Here is a 14,544-nt window from a genome sequence, read left to right on the forward strand (position 1 = left end):
AATGCAGGGTGATGGCTCTTATTCTGATCAATCATCATACAAATCCTACAAACCTCAGAAACAATCAAAGTCAGAAATCCCTTCAACACCTGAATTATTGAAGGGGTGGGACTATGACCCTACTTCAGAGAAAGTTGGGAAAGTTGTGAGGTTAAGGAACCGGTGATGATTATGACGATGAAGGTTTGGAGGACCTCATTGATAGGATTGCTGATCAAGGAGTTGGTTCATCTTCTGACAAGGTAAAAAAGAAGAGGATGAGAAGGAAGCTGGTGAGTTTCATCTTCTACCTGGATTGCATGCTGTTCCTGTCAACAACCATGGCATAATATTGTTGTCGAAGTTTGCAACATTATAATAGATATTTGAGTGATCTGTCTCCTGACCAGAGGTTGCTGGTTGATTATCTATTTTACAATGAGTATGAAGATGTTGCATATATGTCATTGGATACAGATTCTGAGGAAGTGAAGATGAAAAATGACATTATGCAAAGTGAACTAACAAGTGATCTCATTGTGGATTTTGATAATCCTCATAGCAACTATGCGGTTCAGTTGTACAAGTTCGACTTAATTAGCATGCCTCGTCAAGGTTGGCTGACAAGTGGAGTTATTGACGGATGCGCCTTCATGTTCAATAGGCAAGAAGAGGAATCACCTTCTGCAACAAGGAGATTCTGGTTTAATATTATGCCTTTTGTAAGTGTTGTTATTGCTTAGTTTTATATGTTTGTTTTCATTTGGTCATATTATTTGTCAGTTGGTCATCTTCTGTTTTTCAGTTTGTCATGTTATGTTTTTCAGTTGGTCATATTATGTTTTCAGTCTAATAAAAAGTAAATAAGTGTAACTGACAACTAAATAAGTGTAACTGAAAACTTAATAAGTCTAGCTGAATAATAAATAAGTGTAACTGAAAAATAAAGAAGTCTAACTGAAAACTAAATGAGTCTAACTGAAAAGTAAATTACTCTAACTGAGAAGTAAATAAGTCTAACTGAAAACTTAATGAGTCTAACTGAAAACTTAATGAGTCTAACTGAAAACTTAATGAGTCTTACTGAAAACTTAATAAGTCTAACTGAAAACTAAATGAGTCTAACTGAAAAGTAAATTTGTCTAACTGAGAAGTAAATAAGTCTCACTGAAAACTTAATGAGTCTCACTGAGAACTTAATGAGTCTAACTGAAAACTTAATGAGTCTAACTGAAAAACTAAATAAGTCTAACTAAAAGTAAATAAATCTAACTGACATTTTAAAAAGTCTAACTGAAAACTAAACTTAATGTTTCAGTTTGTCATTATATCTATTTTCTTTTGTTGTAGAACTATATCAATTGGTTGTGTGCTGAGAAGGTAAAAAAGGTTCAGTTTGAGAGTGAGATTGCTGAAAATGAGATTATTTTGAAGAACCTGGAGGGCACTAGTCAGTATGATCAGAAGTTTAAGGAATGGGAAGAAAAAAGAAAAAGCTTATTACAAAAGATGATGATTTATTCTACAAGAAATGTAAGGAAGCTATTTCTTCATGGGTGAAATCATTTCCACGGAATGATATTCGAGAAGCTGAACTGGTTAGTTGTATTATTGTTAACCATTTTTTTATTTGTTCAGTTAGTGTAATTTTCTCTTTCAGTTAGTGTATGTTACTTGTCAGTTAGTCCTAGTTTATGTTTTCAGTTAGTGTATGTTTTTAGTTCAGCTAGTTTTTTGTTTTAGTATTTCAGTTGTTGTTCTCTGTCAGGTAGACTTATTGCTTTTGCATCTTATGTTTATCTTCCAGATTTTTGTTCCTGTTCACAAGGATGATCATTATACTGTCTTGGTGCTGAACAAGAAAGCAAAAAGGATTGAAAATATTGACAATCGTACAGACATGAAGGACATTGATAGATATAAGCATGAGGAATTTAACGGTCTTACATACTTTGTACGTACCTTTTTATGAGCATTTGTATTTTTTTTTTTGTTCCATTTTATTACTTGTTTTTTAATTGTTGTTTTTTTCTTTGATCTTCAAATGCAGTGTCGTGCTTTTGATTCTTTTATGAAGAGACTATGAGATGTCGTGATTTTGATCGTCTCCACCATTGGCAAACATCAACTCTTTACTTCCCTTGGAGAAGCAAGGACAACAATTTTGATTGTGGTGTCTATGCAATCAAAACCATGGAGCTGTATGACGGTCAAAATACTAACCATGCTGCACTTGTTGACCTAAAAGGGTATGATTACTTTATTGTTTTTAGGAGTATTTTGCTTGTTACATTTCTGTTTTTGAAAGTTTTTTAATAGAAAAAGGTATGATAGCCAGTTAGTGAAGGACTTGAAAGACTAGCTGAAAAACAAAGATGTCTAACTGAAGCACTATAAAGACTAGCTGAGAAATAATGAAGTCTAACTGAAGCACTGTAAAGACTAGCTTAGAAATAAACAAGTCTAACTGAAACATAATAAATACTAGCTGAAAAACAATCAAGTCTAACTGAAACACAATCATTACTAGCTGAAAGCATTATAAGGACTACCTAAAAACAATGAAGCACTATAAAGACTAGTTGATGTTGTTGTTTATTTTCAGTTAGTTTTATTTTGTAATTGTTACATTTTTGAACCTTTTTTAATAGTTTTGATTTTTTTATTTTTTAGGCAGCCACCAAAAACCTTGAGCGGTGTAGGCTTGCTCTTCGTCTTGTGGACCATCCTTTAAACAAACTGAGAGAGAAAGTGAAGCATGACTGTTATGTTTGGTCTGCAAAGAAACCTGAACTGATGGCAAGACAGAAGATAAGGAAGGATAAAGAGGCGTTTCTAGATAAATTAGCATTTAATCGATCAAAGAAGACGAATAGAAAAGAAGCACACATTTTACGGCGAAGGAGGGATCATGAGGCGAAAGTAGAAGATGTGTTGAATAATAATTTTGGAGACAAAGTGAAAATAGAGCAACTGTTGAAATTTCATTATTCTTAGGTGCCAAACTTTTTTTATTATTATTATAATGTACAGTAGAAATAGAAACCATTGAATTTTGCAATGTACAGTACAAATAGCACAGAACTCATTTTACATTTTATATCTGTGTTCTTTAATGAATTGTACATTTACACTTACTTTGAATGGAATACATTTGTGTAAAAATGAAGTTGTTTGAAAATTAATTGGAAAAATACAAATACCAACTGAAAAATGAAAAATCTAACTCATAATAATAAGTGTATGACATATATTTGTAAATATAAATTTTAAGTCTAACTTATACACTGTAAATAGTAGCTGAAAAACAAACAAGTCTAACTGAAGAGTTATTAAGTCTAACTGAAAAATAAACAAGTCTAACTGAAGCTCTATAAACACTAGCTGAAAAATAAAGAAGTCTAGCTGAAGCACAATTAATACTAGCTGAAAAATAAATAAGTCTGACTGAAGGAAATTTAACACTAGCTGAAAACTACACAAGTCTAACTGAAGCGTAATTAATAGAGGCTGAAAATCAAATAAGTCTAACTGAAGCAAAATATACACAAGTCTAATTGAAGTACAATTAATACAAGCTGAAAAATAAATACGTCTAACTGAAGCATCATTAAGACTAGCTGAAAAAGACACAAGTCTAACTGAAGCAGTATAAAGATAAGCTGAGAAATAAATAAGTCTAACTGAAGCATCATTAAGACTAGCTGAAAAAGAAACACAAGTCTAACTGAAGCAGTAAAAGATAAGCTGAGAAATAAATTAGTCTAACTGAAGCAAATTAACACTAGCTGAAAAATATACAAGTCTAACTGAAACTGAATTAATATAAGCTTAAAAGTAAACACGTCTAAGTGAAGCACTAGAAACACTAGCTGAAAAATAAACAAGTCTAACTGAAGGACAATAAATACTAATATTACTGAATTTCGAGTAGCTTAGGAATAAACAAGTGTAAATTTCAATACAATTACTGAGTGGAATACAATTGAAAACTAATATTATTTGAACACTATTCAACTTGAGGTACATTTGGGGTTTTTGTTCCATATTCGTTCGGATGCCTTGTCTTCATTTTACGCTTCTCAAAATGTCCTTTTACTCTCTTGTTTCCCTTTGGTGGTCTTCCTTTTGTCTTTATCACCTCAGGATTTTCAACTGTTTGTCTTCGTAGTTCTTCATCTTCGATTTCTTGTTGTTTTTGTTGATCAGTCTTGAAAACTTCTTTCACTGATTTGTATAATTCCTTCAACGACTTGTCACATAATGTTCTTGCATCCTCATTTGATTGACATATTGACACTAGGTTGTAGAAATTCTTGGTTATTGCATGTCTCCATGGTGTCCACAACTGTGCATTTTGGCTTTGGTCCTTGTCTGCTTTAATAAATGTTTCTTAGTCAATTAGTTCATTTGACTAACTAAATTTTTCAGATAGCTTATAAATTCTTTGAGGTGGTGTGTTAATTGTTTCAGTTAGTTAAGTGTTAAACCCCACACCCCCAAAACCCCCCACCACTAATATCCCCCCTCCCACACACAAACAAAACCCCAATTAATGTTCTGGTAGTAACATTAATTTATCAGTTAGTTATAGTAATGTTTCAGCTGGAGCCTTTTTTTTTTCAGTTCACTAATTAAATTTTCAGGTGATCAGTTAATTGTTTCAGTTGGAGTCTTCAGTTTTTCAGTTAGTTGCTTTCATTTGTCAGTTAGTCATATTGATTTATTTCACTAACCTTGAACATTCTCCCATACTGCTGACTTTGCAAGTCTTGTCCATCTCTTAAGGATATATTGTTGTGGTATTTGAAATATGCTGAACATGTGCATGACCCTTATTATGTGAAAGCAAAGCATCCCCGTCTCTGTGAAGCATTGACATGAGCACACTAATTCTGTTGTGCCTCATCGTATGCTACTGTATGTGAATTGCTGAAATCTTCTTCTGGTGAGACTTCAAACAACTTCAGCTGTGAGTTTTCTGTTGCAAATGCTCGTAAAAATGATGCCATTGCCCACTCATACTCTGTTTCAAAGTCATTATACAGTGCTAGTGTGTATACATCAGCTGCATGTTTCAGAAGCTTTGATTTGGATTTGACGGCTTTGGGACGTTCAGTTCTGTTCCGGAAGTTGTCACTAGTTTCATTGCTTCTCCATCTTTTCACTGTTTGCTCAAATATATGATAGAATTCAAACAGGTTTGTTGTTGCTTTTGCATTGAATGATATTGCCTTATTTGTGACTTCACTTCTTTGTGATGATAAGATTCCAGCTGAAAACATATCCTGTTTAATGCGGTGCACCACTTGTGTCTCTGATCATATACTTGCTCGAACCATTCCTTTTTCTCGTGTCCATACAATTCCATCATTTTCGCCCACAATTCTTCAAAGCCTGATTCATTTTGACACCCCATCAAACAGTTCTTGAACATGTTCTTGAAGTCTTCATTGGTCTTGAGGGATCCGAAGTGGCTTACAAAGTTCTTCTCTATATGCCAAAGGCAAAGCCTATGTCTTGTATTTGGGAAAACCTGTTTTAAGATAGTACATATTATGCTAGAAATCACTTTCATTTGAATGCTTGTGAATCTAATTTAAAAGGTAAAGAAATAATATGAAGACCAACTGAAAATTAAGAAGTCTAACTGAAAACAGTGTAAATGCTAACTGAAAATTTCATTAGACAAAAAGAAGTAATATGAAGCCCAAATGAAAACTAAATAAGTCTAACTGAAAAGTAAATTTGTCTAACTGAAAAGTAAATAAGTGTAACTGACAACTAAATAAGTCTAACTGAAAATTAACTAAGTCTACCTGAATAATCAATACGTCTAACTGAAAAAGAAAGAAGTCTAACTGAAATAGTGGAAATAAATGAGTCTAACTGAAAACTCAATGAGTCTAACTGACAACTAAATGAGTCTAACTGAAAACTAAATAAGTCTAACTGAAAACTCAATGTGTCTAACTGACAAGTAAATTAGTCTAACTGAAAACTAAGTAAGTCTAACTGAAAACTCAATAAGTCTAACTGACAACTAAATGAGTCTAACTGAAAACTAAATACGTCTAACTAAAAACTCAATGAGTCTAACTGAAAAGTAAATTAGTCTAACTAAAAAGTAAATAAGGCTATCTGAAAAATTAATGAGTCTAAATGAAAACTAAATAGGTCTAACTGAATTATAAATAAGTCTAACTGAATTATAAATAATTAACTCAAACTGAAGACTAAATAATTCTAACTGAAAAATTAAATAATTCTAACTGAAAAATACCTTTTCAATTGCATTGCCCATTGCCTTATCTTGATCAGTGAAAATTGTTTTTGGCTCTTGTTGGCACATTGCTCTCTTGAATGTTTCTAGTAGCCATTCAAAGCTCTCTTCCTTTTCATTAGTTATGAAAGCACATGCAAACATTGTTGTTTTCCAATGGCAATTTATGCCAACAAATGGTGCACATATCAGTCCATATTTGTTTGTCCTATATGTTGTGTCAAATATCATAACATCTCCATATGCTTTGAAGTCCTCCAACATCATTGAATCTCGCCAAAAGTAGCTGACAATGTTGTTATGTTCCCCAAATTTCAGCCTGTAGAAGAATGCAGGATCATCATCCGCTCTTTGCTGAAGTAAGTCCAACACACTCTGCATATCCTTTCCTTCAACCAATCTTGTTCTGTACTGTGTGATATAGTTTAGATGGTCCCTTTTTGTGTGGCCCACTACTTCTTCTGATCCAGCCTCATGACACAAAAAGTTGTATGCATGCATTGGCTTTATGCCAGATTCAACCATTGTTTGTATTAGTTGTCCTTTTTGTTCAGTTATCTTCCTTTCTGATTTCAGATGATGTATTTCTTGTTGTATTACCAACTCATGGTTGTGCTGCAACTCATGAGCTACTACAACAAAGTCTTCACCAGGTTTTTCTTGCTTAAATCTGACCATGGCTTTGCATGCTGTTCTTGTTTCATTGACTACTCTTTCCTTTCTTTTGGGTTGGCTGCTCAACATCTGGTATCTGAACAGGTTTTTCTTGTTGTGTGTCTTTTTCTTTTGTTCTGTTATTTTGTTTGTTGATTTTGAGCCTCCTTCCTTTGAGCAAACCAAGTAGAATTCGTATATTGAATTATCAATTCTCCTCCTCCTTAGAGTTTGTTTCCTAATACTAAATCCTAATGCTCTTGAGTGTGCTTGATACAAGTTGTAACCATCTTTGTGATCTGTAACATGTCTCCCTATTAAACTGCTACTGATATTTTCGTCATTGATGTACTTGAGATATTCATGTTCAGCTGTTGAGTTCATTGTCAAAAAATTAGGACACTAACTTAAAGAACAAAAGCATTACTGAAAACTAAACAAGTGTAGCTGAGAATGATTGTAATAGTATCAAATGAAAGAATAATATACTAAATGAAATAAATTAAGGACCAACTGAAAAGAAAATAGTCTAACTGAAAACTAAATAAGTCTAACTTAAAACTGAATCAGTCTAACTGAAAACTAAATTAGTCTAACTGAATCTGTCTAACTGAAGAGCAAATAAGTCTAACTGAAAACTAAATAAGTCTAACTGAAGAGTTAATAAGTCTAACTGAAAACTAAATAAGTCTAACTGAAAACTAAATTAGTCTAACTGAATCAGTCTATGAATCAGTCTAACTGAAGAGTAAATAAGTCTAACTGAAGAGAAAATAAGTCTAACTGAAGTGTAAATAAGTCTAACTGAAGAGTAAATAAGTCTAACTGAAAACTAAATTACTCTAACTGAACACTTAATAAGTCTAACTGAATCAGTCTAACTGAAGAGTAAATAAGTCTAACTGAAAACTAAATTACTCTAACTGAACACTTAATAAGTCTATCTGAATCAGTCTAATGAAGAGTAAATAAGTCTAACGGAAAGTAAATAAGTCTAACTGAAGCGTAAATAAGTTTAACTGAAGAGTAATAAGTCCAACTGAAAACTAATTAAGTCTAACTGAAAACTATATTAACTGAAAACTAAAGTACTCTAACTGAACACTTAATAAGTCTAACTGAAAACTAAATAAGTCTAACTGAAAAAGAAGTTAATGAGTGAAAAATAGAGTTTTGTTGCAATGTAAAAGGTAATTTTATGCATACTAACTTACACAATCAAAATTATAACTGAAAATGAGTAAATGCAATTGAAAATTAATTTTAGACATACACCTGTTACTTTGTCTTGTATTCCAGCTGATTCTTCATGTAATTTCTTTCTTTTTTTTTTTGATGTGATATCTGTGTTACGGTTTTCATTGTTTAGTTCAATTTGTAATGTGAGATCTCTGTGAGTATTCTCATTGCTCAGATCAATTTGTAACGAACTTGCGATTTGTGAATTCGAATCTTCGGTTGACATTCTTGTTCAATTTGTAACGAACTAGATTTCAGTAGTGGAACTAGATTTGTAGTGAGAAAGTGGATGTGTTGGATATGTTTTTGTTCTTGAACAATGGCGGATGAAGCGGATGAAGGGAATGAAAGTGTTTTGTTTTTTTTTTTTTATTTTTTCGGTCTTTAATAAGTCGCGCGCGTCGCGCGTTGCTCGTCCGATGAGAGTGTTGTGTCGGACGAGTCCGACACAATACGTTCTCATATTATTATATTTGTACCTTTTAAATAGTGAGTTTTTCTTGATATATTTAATAGGAATGAAAAAAAAACGTATATCAAGTTATGAAACACAAAACCAACTCGCGGCGACGTCCAGGTCCAAATACTAGTGAGTAGTGATTATAAAAAAGAGTAGATAGGATAATTGACAAAAGGAGATCTATTGCCTATTGGGGATCGTATCCGTAAAATTGGTAAAGAAAGAGAGAGATGGGAATAGGAAGCAAGGTGGGAGACTTGGTTTTCAAGGGTTTTACGGCGAGTCTGGGTTTAGCAACTATCTATCTCACTGCTACTTTCTCCGTTAATGTCTATCAAGGTCTCTCTTGGCACAATGCTCAATCGGTAACTCTACTTTCTCTCTCCTCCTCATTCTTTGTCATTAAGTTTCTTAATTTTTAATTGAGTAGTTTTATTGATGTTAGGTTTTTTAATGGATCGTTTATGTGCTATTAAAAGTATGTATATTACATTTCTTGCTGTATAATTATATGGTTGTTTTGCATTACCAATTTGCATTACCAATTTGCTATTAACGACTACCAAACGGGCCGTAAATGCTGTCTGTGTTAGGCTTTTATATGTATTTAGTATTGCCTCCCACCATCGTTCTGTAGAAATATGTTTGTATAGTTGGGGGATGGGAGGAGAGGTGAGGAATTAGCTAGCATTTCTCTTCCGAAAATTTCGGACAATTGAAGGATTTGGTTTAGAAGTGGAGGCAGAGAACCATGGTGTTCTAGCGCTGCTACTTTGTGACATTTTCGGAACACTTTCATGATTGGAGGTGATGGAATGCAAGGTATTATGCCCTTCATTATCATTATACACCGCTATACCTCTCCTCAATGGTTGCACCTAAAAATAAAAGTTAAAAGGACTTAGTCTAAAGTAAACTAATGCAATTAAAGTTACAAACCGAATTTCACACTCACATTTGCAAGTCTTTGAAATCCATTTGGATATGTATAGATTCCAATCCCTTTTTGGTGCATAGGTACTTGTGAGTGTTGAGTAGGAAAGCTTGAATTTCCAGATCCTTGTTCTTCCCCCTTCCTCTGTTGTGGCTTTATTTGCTGCTGTTTTTGGTTCTTAGTTGGAGCAAAATGTAGTATATCTTATCATTCTTACAAGTTCTGATGTTATGACCTTGTTGTCGACATCTTGTGCATGACATTTCACTCTCCACCTTACTTATTTTTCTCCCTTTTACAATCTCACCATCTTTTGATCTCCTTTCCTTTTTTGACCTACAAGCATTTACCTTTTTGACATGAGGTGGTTGTATGGAGTATTGTGATGTTGGCCATACTTGGGGGCCCAGAGGCTCTAAATTAAACCGATATACTTTTAAATAGCTGCACTTATAAAACCAATCTGCCACGTATTGCTCAGGGAGGATCACCATTCTTCCATATTGCAGCTACAACATGATTGCAAGGAACGCCACTAACTTGCCACGCATTGCAGCTACAAGTTCTATTCAACAAGTTGATAACATATTTGACTTGTGTGGCTCCTTCTCTCACACCAAAAGAGAATCTCCCATCCCAATAAGCTGTCCATCCTCCTGCATGAACTTTAGAAGTCTCAAGTTTTTGTTGGATCCTAGGACATATTTGGCTTCCTGCTTTTACTTTTCAATCTTATTCATGAGTATCATACTTGCTTTAGTTTTAAGTCTAGTTATTCTCTTTCTTTCGGCAAGGTTCCAAATTTCTCACCAAAAATTTCAAGATAAAATCCAAATCAATTTTTTTAATCTAAGCACAAAGTAACATCTTAATTAATCATGTTTTTCAGTCAATTTAATGGCACAACATAAAAATTTTGGAGAAGATAATAATTAATCCAAGAAGAGATAGCAAAAATATAAGCAAAAACAAAAAAAAAAAAATTTATGTGATAGCAAAGGAATTGAATGTTCTCACCTTTACAGATTTGCTCTCATGAACATAAAAACAGAGATGAATGAGTTTCTTTTGATGAAGAAAGTGATTTTTCCTCTTCTTGTGACTGATCTTTTCTCACGAGTAGAGAAGTGTAAAGGAAGCTTTAGGTTTTTTTTTTTCTTTTCAAATTGGTGTATTTCATTATTAAGTTTGTTGTTAGTTTAAGCTACTATACTTAACGTCCGTTAGTGTTGATCCCTTATGGGAGCAAAAAATTACTTTAGGTCCTTAACGGAAAAAAGATGAATACTTTAGGTCCTTGGTAGGTACTTAACTCTTTTGTTCTGGCATTTTGGCAGACTTGAACTAGACCGCTTCACCTCTACTATGGGCAGAACATTAATTGGGGATCTATTTTAGATGAATTGGCATTATTGGTCTTCTTACTGATCAGTGGAATGTGAGCTCTGTAGTTCTGTTTTAATGTGTTAACTATTGTTCCACTTGAGCAAAAGGTTTTTATTTTTGCTTTTCTGCATGGAGATAAGAAGGTCAAGATTTTACATTTAGTTGCCAATGTCCAACTTCCTATACTTTCCTCTTCTATTTAAGAAACTTAAATTTATGCACATCAAATTTGGTCTCTTTTCGAGTACAACTGAATTTCTTTGATCATTCTCTTGAGATGACAATCGAAACAGTTGATGCAAGTCCTTGCCTTTTCTTAATTACTTGCTCTCCTGGTCATGGCATGCTTCTAGTTTTAGATTTGTATTTCTCCTTATCATCCTCAAGCATCAAATGAGTGCTGTCTGTTGGTTCATGTACTCAGTTTGCTGTATCTTATAACAAATTATGTTGTTTGTCCTGCAGATTGGCTAATATTGCATGCATTCTGCTCCTGATGTTTTATGATGATAACTATAATTTATGATTGTACCTTCTGAATTTGGATACTTTGTGGACTGTCATTGACCGATTCATTCTTTTGCAGAAATTAAACCAGGAAGACCAGGACGATCAGAAAAATAAGGCCTGAAACAGTGTAACTGCATCAACTGCTAAATAAAGACTTTTTCTTTTTCAAATTATTCCTGATGAAGAGTACATGCTAAGGCAAACCATTAGATACGTGAACATGTCTGGATGTAGCATTTTGAAACAGTAGATCACGTTTTGTGCTTCTTCTACGATATTCCTTTCAGAAAAATAACACTGTAGATGTAATAACAAGCCTTCATTATTCATTTTTATTCTCGTGTTAATTTCGAGTTGTTCACAAATATATTAAAAACCCTATAGGAAGCGCGATAACTGCATAATATGACAACTTGATCATCTTTGGCAGGGTTTGTGTGCCTTTGTGTTTGTGTCATGTCTAGTTCGGATTTCTCACAATAACTTTATATTTGTGTTGTATCAATTTTGGTCGTATTGTCATGTCATGTCATGTTAGAGGTTGTTAGCTAATTTTGTATATTGTTACTTTGTTAGGACATCCGATCAATGTGAAAGAATAAAGAAGCCATAATGATGGGGCGCAACAAAAAATTATGGGACATCAGATGATGCAGACTGAGATTATAGAATATGATATAAATATGATTCCTACCACATAAGCAGGATGGATTAGAGAATAATTTCCATTTATATATGTATACGCACCAAAATGATTTTAGCAAAAGTGCATTCTTTATTCTAGAGGTGATCATGGGCCGGGCCGGGGCCAAAAAAATTTGCCCATTGGCCGGGCCGGGCCTAAATTTGGGCCGAATTTTTGTGTCCAAAGCCCGCTATTTCGGGCCGGGCTTTTGCGGGCCAAAACGGGCCGGGCCAAAAAATAGACTAAAAAGTCGTTTTTAGCTTGCCCAAAGCCCGCCCAAAAACAAAAAAAAAATGACCGGGCCGGGCCGAAAAATTCTGCCCAAAACCCGGCCCAAAAACGGGCCGGGCCGGGCCAGCGGGCCGGGCCAAAATGATCACCTCTACTTTATTCTGATCACTTGCTGAATGTAGAATAGTTTCCATACATATATATACTTATGATTTTGGCACCAAAATGCACTAGAGCCAATTCCCCGAGTTGAACAAAAGAACAGAACCAAGTCTGATTGTGCCTTTTTCTGGTATAACTTCTTCATGCATGCATATAACAAAATATCACTAATCTCAATCTTACCTCTACTTCTACGGCGATTAAAAGCCTTTATTATTCCTATAGGCTATGTAACAGCTTAATTCCTATAACAGCATGAGAGATGGGAATTGGTGGATCAGAGAGTGAGCCATTAAGTAGTGATTAGCGAACCAATGATTTGCACTTCAGTGTGATGCACACCATCCCAACTCACATGTAATTCTGGCTTCTTGCAGGCTGCACCAAGCACTGTCTACCATTCGTCGACACCCTTTTGCCCACACCATACATGGCCATCCTTCTCATGGTATCCACAGCAGACCTTCATTGGGTCTGCCCATCCTGGTTCCAAAAAGACAAAATGAACAACTTACTTCTTTGAATCAAATAAAGCATGATGTTAAAGGATATATTTAAATAGATTAAGCTCAGATTCTGTGATATGATTACCTTGGCTCTTTGTTTAGCTAATTAATCCGTACTTAGCAGAATAAAGATCCACATATGTAAGAGCAGCTTCTGGGAGTTTTGTCCTGAGTTGTATAACAGCAACCTTGAGTTGCTTATTGAACTCAATAGCAATATCATTTTGTCCCTTTATGCAACCATATTCATCAAGAAATCCGGGCTTCGATTCGTGATGTAAACAGTGAGACGGGTAAACAACCAATTGGACCAGTGTTATGTATCCAGAATGACCTTGCTCCTTGTTCATATAAATGCTGTCAAGCATTTAGAAACGTACATAAACTTTATAAGACACACTACGTAGTAAGCTGGAAAAGTTATAATAGTTGTCAAGATTGATCCTAGAAACTTACTTGAACTGCTGTTGAAAACTGTGAAATGATGTTAGGGATGGTAGCACCAAGTTGTTCATCGTTCATTGTACGGAAGGCAACAGACAGATCATTTTGGCCGATGTCGAACGTGTAAAGAGCCTTTGAGAAGTCTTCAGGTCTTGGAAGCAAACTTCTCTCAAAGGGACTCTTGACTGAATTGAATTTCAACAAGTATAAACAACATTCATGTACTTGATTTGAGGCATTTTATATTCATCCCATAAAAATAATTCAAGTATGAAAATGAAATGGCATTATTAGATACCTTGATTATAGAGATCCTTGGTTCTAGATTTAAACTGATCATAATGCCAGATTTGGACATCGAGTGAGAAAGGACTAATTCCATACTGAAATATTGTTTCATTTTGCCTACGGATGGTTGATCCTCCAGTAGCAAAACTAGCACCGTGGCTGAAATTTGCACCAATTGAGTTCAAGTATGCACTCAAAGTATAGTAATTCTACTGAGACTGAGGTATGCTGTTGATTATGAAGAGCAGCACTAGTTAAATCTTAGAACTAAGAAGTGAAGTGTCAAAACTTAATCATAAAGATTGGGGATGAAATCCTCTAGAACGGTTATACTCCATCATATACTCCCAATTAACGCGAAAACTAGGAATTACCTGATTTGCAACCAAGATATGCAGCAAATAGGGTATCATTGTTTGTATTTTAAGAAGTTGGTAAAAAAAATTGACACAAAAAGTTCAAAAAAAATGTAATTATAATTACTATCACAGCTATAAATTAGAAGTTTCTCCCCCCTCAAACATTCGGCATTGAAACAGGAAAATGTTCCCATTTTACCTTACTAATAAGTAATACCCCAAAGACCCCAAACATCTAAAAATTTCCTCTAGCACCAGACATAAGAATACATATCATACTATTCTGCTTAGAATGGGGTCTTTAGCAATCAGAATACATGCCAATTAGAGTTTTTGCGGGGATATACCAGGGTAATAGAGCATTTTGTGGGGATATACTTCACTGAACTTTTTTTTTGAGATATACCAACCTAAATTTAAGTTT

General features: G+C 34.2%; 2 protein-coding genes, 1 long non-coding RNA gene and 1 pseudogene across 4 annotated transcripts; 2 read left to right on the forward strand and 2 right to left on the reverse strand.

Annotated features, from left to right (window-relative positions):
• The first annotated feature begins 344 nt into the window (after positions 1–344).
• Positions 345–2,216, forward strand: LOC130591551 (uncharacterized). Its single transcript, XM_057394916.1, has 4 exons — positions 345–701; positions 1,330–1,577; positions 1,787–1,933; positions 2,030–2,216. The coding sequence occupies exons 2-4, from the start codon at positions 1,455–1,457 to the stop codon at positions 2,063–2,065; spliced, it is 306 nt and encodes a 101-aa protein (XP_057250899.1). The 5' UTR covers positions 345–701; positions 1,330–1,454; the 3' UTR covers positions 2,066–2,216.
• A 1,651-nt stretch (positions 2,217–3,867) lies between these two features.
• LOC130591642 (protein FAR-RED IMPAIRED RESPONSE 1-like) lies at positions 3,868–4,874 on the reverse strand. 2 transcript variants are annotated; one of them, XM_057395224.1, is made up of 2 exons: positions 4,716–4,874; positions 3,868–4,356 (listed from the first exon to the last, which is right to left on the reverse strand). In XM_057395224.1, the coding sequence occupies exons 1-2, from the start codon at positions 4,834–4,836 to the stop codon at positions 3,989–3,991; spliced, it is 489 nt and encodes a 162-aa protein (XP_057251207.1). In that variant the 5' UTR covers positions 4,837–4,874; the 3' UTR covers positions 3,868–3,988. The 2 variants fall into 2 exon arrangements, with proteins under 2 accessions (XP_057251207.1, XP_057251208.1); XM_057395225.1 differs by having other exon boundaries at positions 3,879–4,353.
• A 3,378-nt stretch (positions 4,875–8,252) lies between these two features.
• LOC104894176 (uncharacterized) lies at positions 8,253–11,792 on the forward strand. Its single transcript, XR_790192.4, has 2 exons — positions 8,253–8,980; positions 11,522–11,792. It is a non-coding gene; the product is annotated as an uncharacterized LOC104894176 (long non-coding RNA).
• Positions 11,793–12,742: 950 nt separating this feature from the next.
• LOC104894387 (GDSL esterase/lipase At5g14450-like) lies at positions 12,743–14,174 on the reverse strand (annotated as a pseudogene).
• Positions 14,175–14,544: the final 370 nt, after the last annotated feature.

This window comes from Beta vulgaris, chromosome 5, assembly GCF_026745355.1.
Source record: "Beta vulgaris subsp. vulgaris cultivar EL10 chromosome 5, EL10.2, whole genome shotgun sequence".
Classification (NCBI taxonomy): Eukaryota; Viridiplantae; Streptophyta; class Magnoliopsida; order Caryophyllales; family Amaranthaceae; genus Beta; species Beta vulgaris.